The 16,174-nt window shown below is 41.6% G+C and overlaps 1 protein-coding gene across 3 annotated transcripts in view; it reads left to right on the top strand.

The window, feature by feature from the left end:
- The window catches only part of abcc9 (ATP-binding cassette, sub-family C (CFTR/MRP), member 9), a gene marked incomplete at its 3' end in the record, with an annotated part of 90,646 nt that overhangs the window by 30,993 nt on the left and 43,479 nt on the right, over nt 1-16,174 (top strand). For 2 of the 3 annotated variants that reach the window (XM_083659580.1, XM_083659578.1), the window contains exons 10-12: nt 6,172-6,244; nt 8,547-8,652; nt 13,038-13,076. In XM_083659580.1, coding sequence (XP_083515706.1) covers nt 6,172-6,244; nt 8,547-8,652; nt 13,038-13,076 — 218 coding nt within the window. The remainder of the gene's footprint in view (nt 1-6,171; nt 6,245-8,546; nt 8,653-13,037; nt 13,077-16,174) is intronic. The other variant, XM_083659579.1, reaches the window with a different exon arrangement.

Raw genomic sequence — 16,174 nt, 5'->3', positions numbered from 1 at the left:
CATAGATTGTTGAAAGATATTCCATATTCCAGACTGAAATGCTATAACAGAAGTATTGGCCAGAATGACATGAACATTTATTGGACACTTATTCAGCGGATATCTTGCATGTTGCGTTCAGGTGCACTGTAAAAAAAAAAAAAAAAAAAATTTTTTTTTTTTTTTGGTCAACATCTTATTGTGGCGGTCAAAATATTATTGTGGCGGCCCGCCACAAATTCCTTTATGTATGGGAAACACTGGCCTTAGTGTCCCATGCTCTACAAGATGTTTCAGAGGCAAGAATACACTTCTGGAGGGAAACACTGAGGTCCACGTTTCAAAGGATCTTACATTACAATAGTTTGGAGGAGTTGGTTTGTCTACATATGAGCAAAATAGTAATAATAATATACAAATAATTATATTATGCATGACGTACACATGCACATGCTATGCCATCATTTTGTTAATATAGCTCATGCTCTTCCCTGTGCAAACCCTTAGTAAGTCAGCCTGAATACTTTTGGGCATTTTTTGGGAATGAAAATGGTGAAAAATAAAGACCACAAAATGTTGGTTGTTGGCAGCTTCAATAAAAAAAATACATGCATTGCCCTTCAAAAACCCATGTTTACTCGAGCACTAACAAACACAAACAAGTGATTTCATTCTCGGTGGCAATACAAAAGGTTTTGACCACACATGTGCCTGAAACACCAGATTTAGATTAAATATGTCATATTAAATATGACATAAATATGAAATATGTCAAGATGTTGCTTAAAAATCAACATGGACCCAGTATCCAAAGGTCATACCCCCCCCTCTCTCTCTCTTTCTGTCTGTCTCTAGCCGTTTTCCCACATGCATACCGGAAAATGACCTGTAAGTCAATATCGGACATTTCCCGGAATTTCCCTTCACACCTGGGCGCTCGCAAGTGGGAATATAGCAGCGAAATTGCCTGTATGTTGGGGGGCGGGGGGAGGGGGGAGCTTTTTTTGGGGGTCGGCAAAACTCCATGGTGAAATAAGTTCGCTTGTCACACAATAAATCACACTCGTTTGACTTAAGAGCAGCGTCAAGCCAGCATAATAAACACAGCCGATTTCCCCCCTCCCCTCTCTGCTCGAGAGAGGCCAGTCCTCCGCACTTCGCAGCAGCCACACAGGACAGACACAGCGAGAATGGCAGTGGCTTGCAAGCTGCCCAACGCTTGTATGTATGTAGAGAAAGCAAATGCACGAAGCGAAATGTGGAAGTAGTTTGCTTTGATGTGCGCGAATGATTAGATGATGCACGCTGGAAGTGAACGTTAAGCAACGTGTGTACACCTCGTCCATGAGAGAAGGACCAGTGTCGCGGCAAATGACTGGACCCGTTCTACATTTGTGTTCCTTATCGCGCATACCGCTCTTCTGACTGGCTCGAAACTGGTGAAATGTCCGCGACAACGGGATCGCGCTTATACCGGCACAACAACTTTCACACATGAAGGCATTAGACCGCGTTCCGGTCATTTAGCGGTAAAAGGCGCATGTGGGAAAACAGCTTCTGTCTCTCTCTCTCTGTGTGTGTGTGTCTCTCTCTCTCTCTCTCTCTCTCTCCCTCTCTCACCATCTTCCCTATGTATTATGAGAAGCTCAACACATCACAAAATTACCATCCAGAAAAAAGCCGGTGGTCATTCATTTGCTTACAAAGGAACAACAGTTGTTAAGTGTGAGATGCCTTTGGGGGACTGCGTGTGAGAAAGCAGTTGTGGGGAAAGGCACGGGGGGATTGTCAGATAAAATAAACATGAAATAAATAAGTCAAAGCAACAGATGGGAGGAATGTAAACAGAGATAGTCCTAGCAGGAAGCAGGGTGATAGATCACTAAAAAGGGATTATTATGGGATGTGAGAGACCTATAGCAAAGACAGCCCAACTTCGACTCACTTCCTGTCATTTTGTCACGTGGGTTTTGCACATGGTTTTCCTTGGACACGCCCACTTAGGAGATTTTCGGCAGGTCTGAGTCAATGGTTGACCACGCCCATTTAGGAGACTTGTTGCTACCATTTGTTAGAATTGGTGGAGCCTGTGGTGACCCATCTATGTAAGGGTTAATGCCCGACGAGGTGTCCATTATCACTTTTTAAGGGACGACGCAGAGGCGTGAACCGGTCCGAGGCGCAGCCGATTTAAGTCCCTTAAAAAGTGATAATGGACACCTCGAAGGGCATTAACCCGCTTATACCATGGTCACTTGCCAACAAAACAATAAGACCAGTCATTTATATTTCCATGTGTAATAAAGCAATCTAAATGGCTAAATGTCTGTTATTCATACTGTAAATCAGTCTTCCACGAAATAAAATAGTCCCTCCCACCTCCACCACCCTCCGTTTTAAAGCCGACTCAAACGCTAACTATCACAGGAATGCGGGTTTAACGATGTTTTGCGTTCTACATTAAATGAAGACATTACCGTTTGGCCGCTTGCTTTATTTTGTATGATAGATACGTATTGGCCAAGTATATTAACATTTAAGAGCGAAGAGTTTCAGGAAGTGACAGAGAGCAGCGGGGGTGTTGTATGTGTTGGGAATGGATTCAATTGAAATGCAGAGAGGTTGTCTCTCTCTCTCTCTCTCTCTCTCTCTCTCTCTCTCTGTCAAAGGCCCGGCTCGCGCCGGGCTCGCCCCCGCTCAGAGGGAAATCTCCTCTTTCTCGCCGAGAAGAGCCTGGTGACGCGAGGTTAGAAATCTCCGAAACGAAAATCAAAATTGTAAATAAGAGTTATTTTTGATAAACTGAGCACACAGGGGTGATTTAAATAGTTACTTTGACGGACTAAATTTTTTTCTCAACTTCCAAAATTGTCATATTAACCCTTAACGGGGGTATAGAGCTCAAACAGCTCTCTTGATACCACTGTTGAAACTATGGCGCATTGATATGAATGGTGAACAGACCATTTGGCTGAACGACTTTACCAACTGTACATTATCACTTTTTAATGGACACCCTGCAGCCAATCAGAATCGAGTATTCACCCAGACCATGGTATAAAGTAATTTAATATCTATGCCTATAGCGTATTGCGCAATGCGCTCTGCTGTCGCATAGCGATGTCTTAAGGCTGTTACACACCAAGAGCGATGCGAATATACAGCACGAAATTGTGATGCAAATTTTGACCCACCTGTCAATCACAGCCACAGATGTGTACACGTCGGAAGCGAATTTCTGAAAAATCGACCGTGGTCCGAAAAAATAAACACCGCAATAACGCTCAGCGAAACTTCGCCATTGGTATGCACGGTTGCATTGACTGATATAGGTTCGGAAAATATTATTGACGTGCGAATTAATCGCACGAAAAAAATGCTCCCGATGTGGGTGTAATCTGCAGGTGAGGAAACGTTTGATGCTGGAGTGACTTTTTTAAACTGGACTAAGCTTGTCACGATACTAGAATTTCTAACTTCAATACCATACCCAGGAAAAATATTGATATTGATACTCAATACCACTTTCATTTTCGATACCACGGGGAGGAGGAAGACTGAGGCATAAAAATAAACAAAGACGGACAGATGCACGCTTCTCCATAAGCTAGGCCCGATAAAACTTATTAAAAACTTTGCACTTGCACAGCAGATTACCCCTGCTCTCGTCATCAGCCTATCAGAACCCATTTAGCTTGTTGAAGCAACAGATACCAACCAATGATAGGGAGGAGATCTGTTTGAATTTTCATTAAGAGATAGCACTGCTGGTATCGATACTGTTGAGTATGAGTATTGAGTGAGTTGAGTGTTATATCTGTTTCAAATGTTTAGTGTCGATACTTATCGATACTATCCATTCTTTTGACAACCCTTAAACTGGACGGTTGCTAATAAGGTTTGACAAATAAATGGACCGCAGCACCTGCTCCTCTGTTGTGTTCTGACATTTCCACTGGCCACGTTCACTCCAGTCCAGTCACCTCTCCAGAAGCCGGTGTTTGCATCAGGGGGTCAGAAGGACAACGACGTGTGACGGGATCCCCACGTCATATGGCAGCAGTACTCTGTTGCGTAATGACATTTAACTCCGGGTCATTCGCTGCAATGGGCTCCCAGCAGCGTGGTTTCTTAAACTGTGGGTCAGGACATGAAATGGGTCACGGGCCGAAATGGTGGTTCGCCACAGAACAAGAAAACAGCACGTAGTCAGTCATCTGTTGCATAATGGCATTTCATTCCGGGACATTGGCTGCAGTGAACTCTCAGTGACTTGCTTTCTAAAACTAGGGGTTTAGAGAGGATTCCCACATAGTGGGACATCCCAGCCAGCAAACTGGCATCATTAAATTAAATCTAGTTCAAGATTAACTTGAATAGCCACAGTATAGGGTTGTAGTTGTAGATTGTTCTTGTAGATTTAGATTAGAATCAATGTTGAAATCTGAGATTATTCAAGATCTTGCTCCTTACTTATCTGACACTCAGAGGTGGAAAGTAACTAAGTACATTTACTCAAGTGCTGTACCTAAGTACATTGTTTATGTATTTGTACTTTACTTGAGTATTTCAATTTGATGCCACTTTGTACTGTACTTATACTCTGTAAGGATGGCGAGCAGGAGAAGAGGCAGAGGCAGGCTTCAGGTTCACCACAGATGTTTTTTTTGTGGAAAATCAGGCATTTCCATGGTGGTTTGTTGCAAAAACACATGTAAAAATACTCAGAAAAAGGCTTTAAATGAAATGAGGCTAATGAATCAAAAGAACTAGAGAAAATGACAAAATAACAGAACTAAACTGAAATCCTACACCTAGGCTAATGGATAACTTGGGTTCCTAGCAGGCCAGCAGTCCTGGGCCGTTTCTCAATAAGCGTTCTTGTGTGTTCTTGCGTTCTTGTGTCCTTGTGAAACGTCATCAGTCGCAGCCCAAGTACTGTTCCAATACAAAGTTCACATTTTGCCAAGAACGCTTAGAATTCCCGGATGTTCTCGACACGCCCACTTTACCGAGGATGCTCTGGTTGGTGACTTGTGTCAACTTGGCAGGCAGATATCCCAGCATGCATTTCGGCATAAGCAGAGGCAGAACGCAGCAGAGAAGACGCCATAAGCTCCGGAAAGTTTTTTACAATTTAAAGTTTTATTTCATCACTAAATTAATTTCTGATGACTTTTGATGCCTACAAGCAGGGTAGTAGGTTTCAATAAGTGCCACTTTACGAACATTTATGGCGAAAAATGGCAAAAAGTTCCAGAGCACAATTGGCTGCATCTACATCAGCTGAGCTTTTTATTTGTGTAGTACTGCAGGCGGCCTCTGCACTGGTATTGCGCAATACCCTCAAGAACGCATCGTCTCAAACTGCCAACAGCGTCATGTGTGCTTGTGACCTAGCAAGTTCATTCTTCCAAGAACGACTAGCAAGAACGTTCTCCCCAAGAACACAAGAACAAGAATGCATTCTTGGTATTGAGAAACGGCCCTGGTCTCACATCTCACATCACAAGGTTGAGAGCTAGCTAAATACTCTAGCCCCTCCCCCAGCACAGAGCAGACAATCAGCGTAAATTAACTGGTCAAACAGATCAAGGGTTTCATTAAACAATCATTGGTACATTGGCATCACTGAATCCAGTCCCATATTGCAATTCCCCGATCATCCTAATAGACTCAATAGATTTATATTTCTAAGTTTGAATCCTCTCCACTCAACACACCTGGCCCCAATGAGGAGACTGCCAGGTGCAGCAGGGAAACAAACAGTCACAATCACACTCAATCAACATTGATGCCATGACTAAATCTATAACGGACATGAACAGTTAAATCAGGTAATATTTAGCATGTAGGCTAGAGGTCATGCGGGCCTCCCCATGACATACTCCACTACATTTTAGAGGGAAATATTGTACATTTTACTCCATTACATTTATTTCACAGCTATAGTTACTAGTTACTTTTCACATCAATATTTTATATTTAAAACATTTGACCATCTTTATAAAATAACTATAAAATAACATTGTTATAACTTAGACTACCCAAAAGTATAACGGCCGGTCTCCTTTTCTCCAAACTGGGACCACGCCAGCTGTATTCTACTGCATGTAGTACACTGACTGTCGGCAAGCACCTCAGCAGCAAATATTTGTCTTTTGTAATTTCTCTTTCTGTATTTCTCTTCAGGTGAGCAATGGATTCTTCACCTGGGGAAGTAACCTGTCAACGCTGTCCGATATCAACATCCGCATCCCCACAGGTAACTGACCAGGATAAGTATTACAGAAAGTCAGTATCAATAAATGATCCACATTTCAAAAGAAGATGCTCTATAGATACTGATCATTCGAACTACCAGATGATGGTGTCATTATTACAAATTAGATTGGGTGGTGAAAATATGAATTAATTTCCTAGTCTGGCAGTTGACAAAAAAAGTTAAATTCATACTGTGGTTGTGAGAACATTGAATGTGAATGGAATAATCTAGGCGTGGTATAGGAGCACTGTGGGAAAGCAATGGGAATACCAGGCATCAGGAGGTCAGCTCAAGGTAGGAGGCTGTGCAGATTGGCAGTGTAGTATATCAGACACACTCACATACACAAACACACGCGCGTGTGTGTGTACACACACACACACACACACACACACACACACACACACATACACACACACTCCCTCACACCTTTCTCTTGGGAAGTGACTTAGCTATCCCAGTTATCCTACTACTGTAAGACAAACATGATTGGTTGTCCTGCCAAGTGTTGGTGTAATATTATTTGTAGCAACTTAAGTGTGTGTGTGTGTGCGTGCGTGCGCGTGCGTGCGCGCGCGTGTGTGTCTGTGTGTGTGTGTGTGTGTGTGGCATTCCTATGAGTCAACGTAAGCTCTCAATTTCAGCTGACCTAGAGTGTGTGTGGAGTGGACTAAAGGCAGACCTTAATTTCCACCTCCCACTAGCAGTGCTGTGCAAGTTCACACATCACGAGCGCTAGCTCAATGTTCAGCTCACATTAGATTAAAATTAACTAGTTCACGTTCATAGTTCACAATTTTGATCTAAGTTCACAGTCCCAAAAAATGAGCAGTTTATGTTAATTTCACATTAATTTATTTTTTCTTTTCTTTTTAAGTCATAGCTCGTTCAGGTTAATTGGCTCTCCTCTCTCCCAGAGCTGTGGGGTTTGGTTCTGAAGCCTCAGACAGTGTGCACAAGCGTCAAGTCAGCCACAATTTAAAAGTAGGCCTTCCGCTTTAGGGATTTCAAAATAAAACACTTATTGTAACATTAACGTTAATATAAATTTTGAGCAAAGCCACAGTTTCACTCCATATCTCAACATCAGTATTTTGATACAAGGTTTGCCATTTATTTTGTTGAAATACCCTTTTTTTTCCATATAAAAAAATCACAATTTGTGTCTCCCTGGAGCTCGAGGTCGCTCCCCGACCCGCTTCCTCACCTGCAGCCCGAATGTGAGCACTCTGCAACGGCTTAGTCACGCTGGAATGCCGGGGGTTCCTGGAGATCAAGAGCGAGTCACGATGCCTGGACTGGCAAATGCCGAATGACAGAGCGCATGTGCGAGTATCGTCTCAGGCTGAGGAGGGGAACGGCATTTTTTGAATCTCAGCTTTGACAGACAACTGAGAGCTTCTATAAGATTGATAGATTTGTATGATGGGATAAAGTTGTAACATAATGAGCCCTAAGTACCGCCCAGCCTCAGCAAACAGTAGAAACAGGCAATAGCAATTTAGGATTGGGGTTGAAACTCATTTCTACAACTTTTTCATGCTTACAATTAGGCACATTAGACCCTAAACTAAGTTGGAAGGTTTTGGTGCATTTTGCTTGCCAGGGTCTTTGAAGAACCAAACACTGGCTGTTTCTCTTTACTATTCCTGACAGTTAATCTGTTGCCCATACAGGACATCGTGGATGCCTAATGGACACTAAACAACTCACGCCGTTTCAGTTGAAAACAATTAAACACAATTCAGTTCAGTTGTTTATTTATTGAAGGCCAAGGTCACAAAGAATACTTGGATTTTTGCTAACACTTGAAATAATCTCAATATATATTCATACATAGCTACTTGTGTGGAATCTCATTAGAGTTAGTTCAGGTTAATGTCTAATGTCTAATGCATTCTCAGAGCACTTTTCATTTGAACAATAACAGGAGCTGTCCATCAGCACCACAAATAAACCAGAAACTAAAAGTGAGAGGCTTTCTGCAATAGACTAATAACAAATAATTAATAAATAACGGTATCATTCAACCATGGAGAAATGCATCCCCCCCCCCACACACACACACACACACACACAAAGATTGTAATGTTCTGCAAATGATTTGGCGGGCCACTTGCAATAACTTCACGGCCCACCAGTGGGCCCGGCTCACAGGTTGGGAATGGCTGATCTGATGTACTCAATCAAACTGCATCGCATCCATCATACAGTATTTAGATGACACTGACTGGAGCAGATCTGATTTATAATAAAAGGCCAATATTTACATCATATATCTTAACGTCTTGCCTCTGTCCAGGTCAGCTGACGATGATTGTGGGCCAGGTGGGTTGTGGGAAATCTTCCCTGCTGCTGGCCATGCTGGGTGAGATGCAGACCATCAACGGAAGAGTTTGCTGGAGCAAGTAAGACATCACAACAACACAATTCAACATGTTATATGAAAGCTTTTCCTAAATTATGACTCAGGGACCACAATGGGTTGTGAGCTTATTGCTGATACTGTATGTGCCTACATGAAAAGAATAAAAGGTTAAACTTATTGAAAATATATAATTTGCTGCCATAGGAACAGCAGTGAAACTGTGTGACATTTGCAGCATCAATGTTTTGTGGTTAGTAATGACATGAAATTATAAAATCACACTGTAATGTAAAGGAGGACAAACATCAGATTTCCATTTTTAATATTTATTTTATTTTATTTTATTTACCTGCTAAGAAATACAGGTGAGATGCATTTTTAAGAGTCCAACTGTTGCATAGTTCCATAGTTCTAGGTTTTAAGTCAAAATGAGATGTAAAACTGTTTATTTTAACCTCTTAAAGGAACACTCTGCCCATTTTCAACCAGATTTGTATCATTAGAACATCAGTAGTATATCAGAAAACTGTAAACGGTTTTGAAGTCTGTCATTTAATTTTACAGTTATTGAGTGTTAAAGTGTGGACCAGTGACATCACTGGTCCACAGTTTACAGTTTTCTGATATACTACTGATGTTCTAATGATACAAAGCTGGTTGAAAATGGGCGGAGTGTTCCTTTAACTAATGATAAGCTTGTTTAATACTTGTTGAGACATTTCAAATATAACATGTAGTCACAGTTGGAGTTTACAAACTGTCAAGATTTGGACTTTTAATTTTATAATCACTGCCCATGGCCATAGGTACAGTGTGGACTGGGAACGCCCACAAAATGTTACTACAACTGGCGCGCGAGACTAGACGGTGGGGGGGAAAAACCCATATATCTCAATGGGCTGACTCACCAAAGGACGGTGCTGTGGCTCTACACTACAGGATTGGGGATTCTAGAGCAGGTACATAGACGTCTGTTCAGATGTGCGTTTACTGCGGTGGTTGAATCCCCGATCCTGTCTGCCTAGGCTGGGGTAGCAGCTAAATGCTAACTATGCTGAATGGGGAGAACGGGAGGATTTCCCCCACCCTGACCACGCCCCCAGCCAGCTATCCCAGCGTCTATGACGAGACATTGCCTAAATCTATAGGTCCTTGTTACCAATGCTAATCAAAGGTGTCACCACAGTATAGGCCATCCCATAATCAATTATTTCATCAATACATAGACTGATCCATTCCATCCATTCTCCAGCATCCCATGTTCACCTGTCCATTAAGCTTTTGTGTTTTCAAAGATCTTTCTATGTTTGTGTATTTTCCGAGTGCCACCATGCCAGTTTTGCTTCTTGTGTCTAATCCAAAGCTTTATCAGGGCATTCGCAGGTCCTTAAAATAAATTGAAATAAATGTTTTCACTCCAGTTATTACTAGGGATAGTCCGATCCGATACTCAGTATCGGTATCGGAGCCGATGCGGCCAAAATCACTGGATCGGTTATCTGGTGGGAAAAAGAAGTAGAATCCGATCCGATCCATAGCCTAAACTACATGTATCACTAAATGCTTCACTAAACTTTGAGCAATGCGCCTTCATGGACGCAGATGAACAACCGCAGCATGTGAACAGAGTGAGATTGCACTGTGTTGTCACCACAGCTGTGTTGATCAAGGAAGAAAAAAGCTGTGTGCAATTTAATAGGCTGCCTGCCTGATACAATGGTCACTGTTTCATAGCCTGGGTAAACCCATCCCCCACGTGACCTGCTCTCAGGCTTACCCTGCTCTCAGTCACTAGGTACTGTAGTGACTGAGAGCAGGTCTGAGAGCAGGTCACGTGGAGGCTGGGTTTACCCAGGCTAACTGTTTCACACCCAAACAACCTGACAGCAACGTTACAGAGAGAGAGAGGGTGAGAGGTGAGAAGATCAGATGCAGATCCACTCCAACTAGTCACCGGTGAGCCTCAAAACACACCGCCAGCAGCGTCAATTCCGCAGCACAGCATGCCACAATATCACAATCAATAATAGGCTACGTTACCATTCCCAGAAGTGAAGTCAAATCTACGCACTTTCTGCATAACGGATCGGCAGATTAACGCTAATAAACACTCACCCAATTCAGCAACGATAAAGTTTGTTGTTCTCTCCTCCTGTTAGTCCTTATTATAATTAATCCCAAAAGTCCAAATCTTCCTTGAAAATGCCAAATAAAACTAGATTAGGCCATGTGTCTGTGTTCACAAACACCATGATCCGTGAACTGTGCTCCGCCCCTTGTTTCACGCAACACGAAAGTAGGGGAGACCAGGGACAGTTATCACAAGGACGTGTGTGTGTGTGTGTGTGTGTGTGTGTGTGTGTGTGTGTGTGTGTGTGTGTGTGCGTGTGCGCGCGCGTGCTTGCGTGCGTGTGAAGGCTTAAAAACAAGCAGCATTAGTGCATTACTGAGTCTATGTTCTGGGCTATAGCCTTTCATTTAAGGAATAAATATTGTTCCACAGATTGAACATGCTGTTTAGATGGCTGGGTTAAGCAAAGTGCATTGGTAAATTTATTATTAACAGCTTAGTTGTATAAGCAGGGAAAATGATCGGATCGGATTGATCGGTATCGGCAGATACTCAAGATTGTGGTATCGGTATCGGATCGGATATGGGAAAAGTGGTATCGTGCCATCCCTAGTTATTACAGTAGTTAACTTATCTTGTATTTCACCATGTCATGTTATTTTCTTATTCTGCCCATTTATAGTTTTAAAGCTTTTTTGCGATGTTCAATCAGAAATACACGGGTTTATTCATTCACCTTTGTTTCTTCATTTTGGCTGTTAAATTGGAATTAATTTGATTCCAGGTAGCTATTTTAGATCACATCTAAAATAGTGACTATTGCTGCTGTGATTTCACTAATGCACCCTAACCTCCACTGTCTGTATTCCATGCCTCCATTTAAATGATGACAATCCTGTCCAAATTCTATTCATATACATGTAGTTAGAAACTATAATGAGATTCATAAAGCCAAGTCATCCTTCAGCCCATCTCTCAGTGGTGATATAGCTGAGGATGAATCTCTGATTAGCATAAGAGAGATGAGTTTATGAACAAGTGAAAATAGCTATTAGCCTACACAAAGAATTTAGCTACAGATAAAGCCGCAGTCAAGTCCCAGGCAGTGTTTCTCACTATTTGAGAAGCACTGCCTGACAGAGACTAGTTAGCTACCAATTAGTGTCAAGTTTCCTACAAGCGGTTGTAACAGTATGACTCAATTTCCTTCTCAGATGGTTATAATAAAATCAAATGGCTGTTTGGGTTAGTGAATCAATTTACTTCCTCACTGAAAAGCTTTTCATTATAAAATGACAGCAAAATCGACTATTGATCTCATCTAATGGCATTTGTAGTCCAACATTCTCACTGAGTTGAATGTAATTGCTACTCAGTAATTAGCACTTGGGGATATTGAATTATACTGAAGAGGTTTTCATTATGAAATTACCAGACAAGTATCGTTATTTAGTTGTATCATTATTTGTAGGTAGTCCGTTTCCATGGCTACAGACATGCCCTTTGCGTTTATTATGACCTATGGTCTCACACAACAGCAGAAGCAGCCCGTTTGTTATTGAGTCAATACTCTGGAGATTATTAATGAAGACTACATAGCAATGAAGCATCTAAAATGACAGTTGCTGTCACTTTGATTGATTGCTGCACGTTTATTTAATCTAATTTATTTTGTTAGTAGATATATGTTTTTATCTTGAATTGAACTGCCATAAAATAAATATACTATATATACTCTATACTATATATATACTAAATATACTATATACTATAAATATACTATAGTATAATATGTATACTATACTATGCTATACATATACTCAGTCACTATGACATCGACTTACACAAGATCAACCACTTGTATTTGTCAGTAGAAGTCATTAGGAAAGGCCATAGAACCTATTCATAGAATCGCTACCTCTGCTCTTCCATCCACTGATTGTGTACAGATACAGTAACCATCATGGAAGTCCCTCTTTCTATGCATATGCTCGCTGCAGTGCTGTTTCTGCAACGTCGCTCCGCCTTTTGGGGGAATTATTTGGAAGTAGCTCGATGGTGGAGGGACTTCTGCCATGGTTACCAATGTATCATGTGATGCTGATAAAAGGTCTCTCCCTCTTGCCCCTCTTATGATAGCAATGAAGCATCTCAAACTAAAATCACTGGTGCTCATACTTTTGATTGGTTCAAAACAATACCGATGTGAAGTCTCTCAGAGCAGATCTAAAACAAACCTGGTAGATTGAAGATGCACATTAGTATCATAAGAGGATCTGTCGCCACCAGGGCTGATATACTAACCTTTTCTGTGGTGGTTTCTGTCTCTTTACGTCCTGCTATTGCCATATCAGACTGCCTGATTGTGAGATGGTCCACGAGGGGAACATAAGGTACTTTCTCCCTGGTCTCTCCTTTCTAAAACACGCTCATTTACATACACACACACATTTAAGACACTTTTAGCCATTTAGCTGATAGTCTCATCCAAACTGATTTACAGTAACTAGCTAAACTCCTACATTGTCCACAATGCAGGCAATAGACTGCAAGAATCGGCCAGCCACAGTTGCCAACTTGGTGACTTTTGTTACGAGATACAAAGTGGTCTGATGATCACAGTGCTTCCCAATGTAATATATGCAATTTATTCAAATTATTCAAGCATGATGTCATCTGGTGACTTCTACTGTACCAACTTTCGGAGTTTCTAGTCACAACTTTCCAACATACAGCAGGTTTTTGGTAGATTGTACCCTTAGGCAACTTGGCAAATGATGAGAACATACACTATCACTCCATAGTGCATGCTAAAGTGTTAGCATACACCACTGGACCCAACAATCTACTGGGGACATATGGGTGATTTTAGTGTCTATGTTCTCATGATGTTACAGTTAAGTTATCCAACACAATCTTCCCAAAAACATGGTGCTTTCCTTTAACTCTGTATGGGAAACTATAGGCACATTGTATTTCAAAATACAAGGCATCTTCACTTGCAGTAGGCCAGTGGCTCCCAAACGTTTTTCACTTCAGTACCCCCTTTGCCTGATTTCTGAATCCAAGTACCCCCTTTACCCGACTACAACGTTTTGCTTAGAAAACTGCAAGAGAAAACTATAGCACATGTTGGAATAAATGAATGATAACCCAGCTTTGGAAGAATATAACATTACAAAATAAGAAATTGAATGAAAGAGTTGTAATTAGTGCCTCCTGAGAAGATTTAATTGAACTTTTCATTTATTTTCATGATTTATTTGAAAAAATTTCCATTTCCCCCTTTCTCTCAAGATCCCCCTGTAGTACCTCCACATAACCTTAGGGCAGTGGTTCTCAACCTTGGGGTCATTACCACTTGGGACCACCTGGAATTCCAATGGGTCTGAAAAAACTAGAAAAAAAAACACACCACACACAATTTAAAGTCCCTGGAAACCGAAACTAAATATGCATTTTGAGTTCATCACACCACAGGAACCTCTGTTAATAAACCACCAGCCACATTTGAATGATGATGAACGTCGCAAAGTAAATAAATGTAGGTTTGAAAGTCATGGAGAAACAAGCAGAATTCTCCCCTCTGGCTCCCTGTAGGATTGTGTGGGCATGGTGTACGCATTGAACCTGTGTGTGTGTGTTTGAAACACTGTTTGAAAGCGGAGACTAGGGCTTTAGAATGAGACTTCATGCTAGGTTAAACCAGGACACACACACACACACACACACACACACACACACACACACACACACACACACACACAACACACACACAGAATATTGGACATCATTCTAGGAGCAGAGACAAAACCTAATTATATCAGACAGTGACTGCATCTCTTACACTGCTCTCTTCAGGGTGGGGAGGTTCATTAAGTTAACAGTTGGCAGGATCATGTTGTGTTCATTGTCCGAGCTTTGGCATGTCCACAGAGAGTCAGAGACAGATGTGTTTTGCGTGTGTGTCGACTCGACTCGACAGACACGCAAAACACATCTTCCATAGCTTTTGTTCTCATGCTTTGTTTCTTTCTCTTTCCTCTTTAGGGCTGGGCCTGGGCAAAAATCATATCTCGATACACGATATATATCTCTGTATTTTTAGGCTGAATGGCGATGCATGATATATATCTCGGTATTTTCTATTCACCTTATGTAGCCACGCCCATTTGACCCGGTTCTGTGGCCGTCCTACGACTTCCGGCTAAAAAATAATAATAAAATAAAATAAAAAATGGCTGCGCTGCTCCAATATCATCTAACTCTGAATTAACTAATAATTTAGCCAATTGTATGTAACATACCAAATAAAAGCAAATGGCAATGTCTACGAATGCAACGCCATGTAACTGGCTCATTAAGTCTCACATTCCAGGGAATTACGTTAACGTCTGCGGGTCTTTATTAACGTTAATGGCTCGCGCTGCCTCGGAGGAGAGAAAACCATCTGAAGCTTTCTTTGTTGGAGTCCAGGTATGTTTTACAAGAAAGTGCTCGTCATTGTCGACGATAACGTTATCTGACCTGGCTAACAGTGGATACTCCGCTTGCTTGCTGTGTACCGAGCTCAAAGTAGTAGGCTACGTTCTTTGTTTTACACCCTGCGCTGTCCACTACAAAAACGACTCTCTTCTTCATGACGTTCTTTCATATTTGGCGCCGTGACCGCCGGAAGTGTTAGAAGGACCCGGAAGAATTTGGCCCACTGTAAGGTCTGAACATAAGGTGAATAGTGCGCTAAGTATTCAGTTGAAAGTCAAAGCCACATGTGAGATGTACTGTAGGGCTGGGCAATATGGACAAAACCAAATATCACAATATTTTTGAACAAATACCTCGATATCGATATTGCGACAATATTGTAGGGATGACTATTGGTGCTTTCACAAAATATTTACACAATGAGATTTTTGATCAATAATCATCAGTAATGTGGATATGATGACAACGTGGGTAAAAGGCAAATAATAGAACAGCCAATTGAATTACTTTACTGTGATGCAGCCTTTAAAACCAGGAAAAGACAACACTTATGCCCTATCACCCTATTACCATATCCAAAATCTAAGACGATATCTAGTCTCATATCACGATATTGATATAATTTTCAAGATTAATTTTAACAGCCACAGTAAGTAATCAGATTACAAATGAGGAATTTGACTTAGTGCAAGCATGCAGCGCAGCGGGCACATCAATAGTAGAAGATGTAGGGGGGTAGGATAGTGTCGGTTGGATAATGTCCTTGGGGGGGGGGGGGGGCTCAGCTCGTTACTGAGCCAGTTGTCCTCAGGGGGGCATCAGGGGGGCGAGGGAGGGATAAAGTTGTGATTTGTGGGGGCTTTTGGGTCTCGTTGAAGAGGCGGATATTGATATATTGCCGACCAGTCCTATTCCTCATCTACTTTTTCGTTCCATTTCCTGTCTCTCATCACACCGTTGATTTCAGGAGGCTTGGTTCTTTTTCCCTTTCTTTTCCTTCTCTTTG

This window comes from Poromitra crassiceps (assembly GCF_964638095.1).
Source record: "Poromitra crassiceps genome assembly, chromosome: 2".
NCBI classification, from domain to species: domain Eukaryota; kingdom Metazoa; phylum Chordata; class Actinopteri; order Beryciformes; family Melamphaidae; genus Poromitra; species Poromitra crassiceps.
Note: the sequence above shows the minus strand (reverse complement) of the source record. Positions and strands in the feature narration are given on the sequence as shown.